At 45.6% G+C, this 5,000-nt stretch overlaps 2 protein-coding genes across 5 annotated transcripts in view; one reads left to right on the top strand and one right to left on the bottom strand.

Annotated features, from left to right (window-relative positions):
* The window catches only part of LOC113816955 (organic solute transporter subunit alpha), a 69,389-nt gene that overhangs the window by 42,015 nt on the left and 22,374 nt on the right, over positions 1-5,000 (top strand). The gene's annotated exons all lie outside the window — the stretch shown is intronic.
* Positions 560-5,000, bottom strand: part of LOC113830413 (SET domain-containing protein SmydA-8) — an 8,034-nt gene continuing 3,593 nt past the window's right edge. For 2 of the 3 annotated variants that reach the window (XM_070132584.1, XM_070132585.1), the window contains exons 3-6: positions 4,952-5,000; positions 3,451-3,624; positions 2,193-3,343; positions 560-1,172 (exon numbers count right to left, since the gene is read on the bottom strand). The exon at positions 4,952-5,000 is cut by the window's right edge and continues 40 nt beyond it. In XM_070132584.1, coding sequence (XP_069988685.1) covers positions 916-1,172; positions 2,193-3,343; positions 3,451-3,624; positions 4,952-5,000 — 1,631 coding nt within the window. In that variant the 3' untranslated portion in view covers positions 560-915. Of the gene's footprint in view, positions 1,173-2,051; positions 2,101-2,192; positions 3,344-3,450; positions 3,625-4,951 lie in introns of all 3 variants that reach the window. The other variant, XM_027383714.2, reaches the window with a different exon arrangement.

Genomic DNA, 5,000 nt, shown 5'->3' with positions numbered 1-5,000 from the left:
ATGACTCATGATTTATTTATGTCCCAGTTGTGTCGCACATATACACACACAGACTTATACGCACACACACATATAAACACGCACATATAAACACAGATATAGACAGAAGGATATATGTAGGTATATATATAGATTGATAGATAGATTTAGACGAGTATATATATATATGTATATATATATATATATGTATATGTATTATTATTAATTTTCGTATATATAGATAGATAAATAGATATACACGAATGTGTGTATATGCATATATATGTATATATCTATATGTGTGTGTACGTATGTGTGCGTGTGTGTATAAATAATTAAATAAATATATATATATATATATATATATATATATATATATATATAGAGAGAGAGAGAGAGAGAGAGAGAGAGAGAGAGAGAGAGAGAGAGAGAGAGAGAGAGAGAGAGAGAGAGAGAGAGAGAGAGAGAGAGAGAGAGAGAGAGAGAGGAGAGAGAGAGAGAGAGAGAGAGAGAGAGAGAGAGAAGGAAGGTAGCGAACCCACTCGAGAGTGTGCCAGAGGGAATAATAAAACAAACCAAACTTTAATTATTATGTTTAATAATTATTAAAAATTCTGCAGCATCACTGTGGTATGGCATGGTGCCTGCAAGAGCTAAAAAAAAAAGGTAATTTGTAATCTTTTAAAGCCTTTGTTCCTATCAACAGAATCTTTAAACCTTTAAAACAGTAGCTACCAGGTGGTAAAGCAATGCACATTTTATTAATAGGAAGATCAATATTTCAAAGTAATGCCATGGAAGAAGACAGAATCTGAACAGTTTTGGAACAGTACAGAACAATGACACTTCACTTAAGTTCCTTTCAGTCCGCCATCTGTAATTGCAAAAGCACTGTATCACTGACGAAGGTCCGATTCGAAGCCCAGCCGCGACTCCTCACTCCGCTCGCACACCCCCCTCCTGAAGCCTCGTCAGGAAGTTCTCGGTCGTGACCACCTTTTCTTGAGCCTTGCTGGCCAGGGGCGCCGACTGGGAGCCTGGGGGTTCCAGTCCCAAGATGTGCGCGGCTTCCTTCAGGTGCGTCGCTGCCACCTGCAACCTCTCCGTCAGCTGCGGCACGAACGCGTTTCCGCTCTCGTGCTCGCTCTTGGCCTCGTCCAGGAGGGCGATGCCGGTTTCAAGTAGCACGATGCCTGAGGGCGAGAGTGTGGCATGCAGGACATGTGACTATTGTTTTGCTGTGTAGTGTTGCGTATGCCGTGTTTTGTTTTTTTGTCTCCTAGGAGTTGTATGTCACGAGTCAACAATAATAATTGTTTACCGTTTTTTCTCCTACCAGTAAAATGCAAAATTGGCAAAATCTGTCGTGAAGGTATTTGGAAAAATGCATTCACAAAAAAATAGTTGATGCTGCTGTAATTTTCTGAAACTGTGTATGAAGATATGTTGCAAAGTAAATGTTACCTCATGCGTTTTATATCAGAAAAAAAAAATGAGTGAAGTAGATTTGTAAATATCCTTTGCTGGTGCTATATGAAGAGTACCAAATAAAAACTGAATGAAATTAAAAACTACATGCTACAGTACGTTATAGCCAGATTGCTGAACTATAGAAATCTAAAGGATTTTGCTTCCTCTATAGTGCAGTATATTAAAAGCATAAGTGGACATCAGTATCTGATTGTCTGCTAGTTGATCTAGATAAATGAACTGGATTATTAATAAACAGTAACTAGCCACTCGAATCAAAATCAATGATTCTCTGAATCATTGTTGACAATACATTGTATGTCTTTTCTTTTGGTATTGTAATGTTGCTACAGATATTCTGTCTTCGAGAATTTAGTTCTTGCAGAAAGACACATGTTATTACTGTTTTATAAGTATTTCGAAAACAGTTCACTAGACGTATTCTATGACTGTGTCTATGGGACAGGACACGTGTCTAGCCTACGCCCGCGCCTTGGCTCCGTCATCGAGGGCCAGGAGACTCGGGTGGCCGAGGGGCGGTTCGAGAGCACCTCGGACCACTCACTCGGAACGCTGGAAAAAGGCAAAATTAAATCACTGACCTTATCCGCGCCACCGATCTGCCTGCGCCTTACGGTCGAGGAACCCGCCCTGGTGGATGCAAAGAACGTGGTCACGTAATATTATATTAGATTACCCTTGTCCACAACTACGAGGCTCTGGTTCTCGCCATCACCGCTCACCTCGCCTCCTGCTCAGCCCCGGCTCGAGGACACTTAGTAAACTGAGAAGCTTCGCCCAGAGTTCAGCCCGGAGGTGCAGGCTGTGCTCCGTGTCGATGGCCTTGAGCTCCCGCAGCGCCGCCTGGGCCGCCGTCAGCCACACGTGATGGCGGGCGTGAAACTCGCTCTCGATGCAGTCGATCATCTTCTTGATCTGCTTGACAGATTTCTGGGAGAACACGTCGTCCATGCTGAATCTCTCCTCCCATTCTCTCACGTGCTCTTGGATTTCCGTGTCCGATCGCTCAGTTCTGCAGTTGTCGCATTCCCACGTTGTTTGATTGACCCAGGACTGAGGCTTCAAGTAGCGGCTGCTGCACTCGGGGCATTTTGGGGAAGAGTAATGTGTGCCCAGTTCTGTTGGATCTGTGCAGCGGTTACATTCGCAGCGGAAGAAGTACATGTCGTTCAAGATCCTCTGTCGATCCCAAAGAGGCAGAGTTGTCCCTGTGTAACAGATGTAAAGCGGTTCTCCTTTGTCGATACTGACAGCTGTCCGAACCTCCATAGCACCTTCTTTGGTGGAAGTTAGGTGCACATTGGGCGTGCAGGCGTGATTCAAAAGGCGGACTCTAGGGTACACTGCCCTGATTTTGGTCCCGTCGACATTTCGTATTTCTATTGAATTTGCAGCGATGGCGCCGCGCACTTGGTGAATGGTGTCACTGTCAAGGTCCAACTTTAGTACCTCCTTCACATAACGTACAGTGACTGTGTGGACCGTATCCTGCGCCTTCTGGTAGTGCCCTGCGTGGCTGACCATGTCCAGCATTGTCTCCCAGTCAGAGGGTCGGTTGGAACGCAACGAAAGGCAGCGAAGCAAGAGAATGGAATCATACCGGAGGGTGGGCGGGCCTTGGCTTGTGGGCGGGCCGATGCGCCTGGTATCTGCGGCAAGGACTGAGCACTCGATCCGGTGGACACTGCTAGAGGCACACGCCGATGAGCACAATGGCCAGTGGCACTCTGGACAGCGGGGAAAGTCGGTGCCTTCGATGGCGCAGTGGCAGCCAAGGCACACCAGAGGCGAGACTGACACGGGACCCATCATGAGGGGGAACTCTTGGAACAGGACTTGGCCTTCTCGAAGTCGCCTCGACGCTATCAAGTATCTGCCACATACAGAACATGTACTTTAGAATACTCCACGTTCCATTAAAGCTTAAAATTAGTTTGTCTGCACTATATGTCAAGATATCTACTGATATGTCAAACTTACTTTCCCGCCTCTGGAGAAGCAACTACTTTATACGGGAGGCATTCTTTCCTGTGAGAACCCCAGTGCTGCTTCTGGTGCTCCTTACCGCAGTAGAAGACGCTGGAGCAGCCTCCGCATACCAGTGCGGCCTCGGTGCCACACACACCACACGCATGGCTGGCCACCATAGTGTTCCTGGTGAGATTATTTGTCATTACAAAATTAAAATCTCTTGAAAAAAAATATATGATTAAACTGCTCAATTGTGTGCTCAAATGTACGCGCACGCGTGTGTGTGATTTTTTTGTCTTGTATAACTGTAGTACACTAGGGCTCGTCAAATGTGAGGCCATGGGTATGGATGGGATGCAAGCCTTGTTTTTGGGCCACTCTACCAGCTGGACCTACTCGACGAATCACTGAAGCACAGCAGCGAGTCACGCCGCAGCTGCCGGTCCAGAGACCATCAAATCCTCTAATATGAGATCTACCCATTTCAAGCTGCATCACAGAAAGCAAAGGGTGATTTGCATGTTGCCAAGTCAATATTTCAAACAAACCGTTTGAAACGCCTGAAACGCCCTATTTGACGGTGAGGCCACTGTTATTGGTTATATTTTTCCATGACATTACCTGATTTAATTTACTAAATCAATTAAAATCCAAAACGCTGACCCCATATCGAAATGATAGAAAGCCGAGAAGAAGAATGAATGGGAAGGCGAAGTAGATCCCCCCCCCCCCCAATAAATAGTCGGGGGTCCTTGGGCTGCAGGCACCTGGCGGGGTCCAGGGGCAGTGCTCCGGTGGGGGACCAAGGGGAAATACCCCAGAAACTCCCGGATTTTAGCCGTTGTGAAGAGCTAAGATTTTGGTGCAAACAAAATGAGTTAAAATCATTACTTAATGAGATAAATATTAATTTTTGCAACAAAGTCTCTGACATTTTCATTTAGATATCACTTGACATGACGGTTATTTGATTTTAAACACCGGACTAGTTGTAGCTGTTCACTCAGTTGCAGGAGTCATTGTTCACAACAATTGAGTAACTAAGGAATTGCACTGTTTGTTTGTTTACAGAAAATTTCCCCGAAAGTAATGTGGGGGAGAAGTTGGGACCCGCCCCCCTCCATTCTGAGTTGGGGGTGGTCGCTCACACCTTTCCTATGCCTTTGTGTGTGCGTGTGCGTGTGCGTGCGTGTGTGTGTGTGTGTGTGTGTGTGTGTGTGTGTGTGTGTGTGTGTGTGTGTGTGTGTGTGTGTGTGTGTGTGTGTGTGTGTGTACACTTAGGTTTGTTTATGTGGGAACACGATCATGCTCATTTATGCGTGTATGCGTCCGTGTTTTTGTGCATTTGATTAATGTTATTAGATCAGCTTGCTAGCTCTAATATGACAGTGAGATCAGCAATTGGAATACAGCCTTGTCTTTAAGGTAAATACTGATACCATCGTGTGTTCAGGTCTTCGTGCAAGGCGGAGGAATGTTTCAGTTCTGTCTGAGACACAGAAGCACTTACTTGGGAATTTCAACCTCCGCGTCGAGATGCTTGCAGTGGTGGTGGCTGT

This window comes from Penaeus vannamei, chromosome 18 (assembly GCF_042767895.1).
Source record: "Penaeus vannamei isolate JL-2024 chromosome 18, ASM4276789v1, whole genome shotgun sequence".
Classification (NCBI taxonomy): domain Eukaryota; kingdom Metazoa; phylum Arthropoda; class Malacostraca; order Decapoda; family Penaeidae; genus Penaeus; species Penaeus vannamei.
This window is presented reverse-complemented; position numbering and strand designations above follow the sequence as displayed.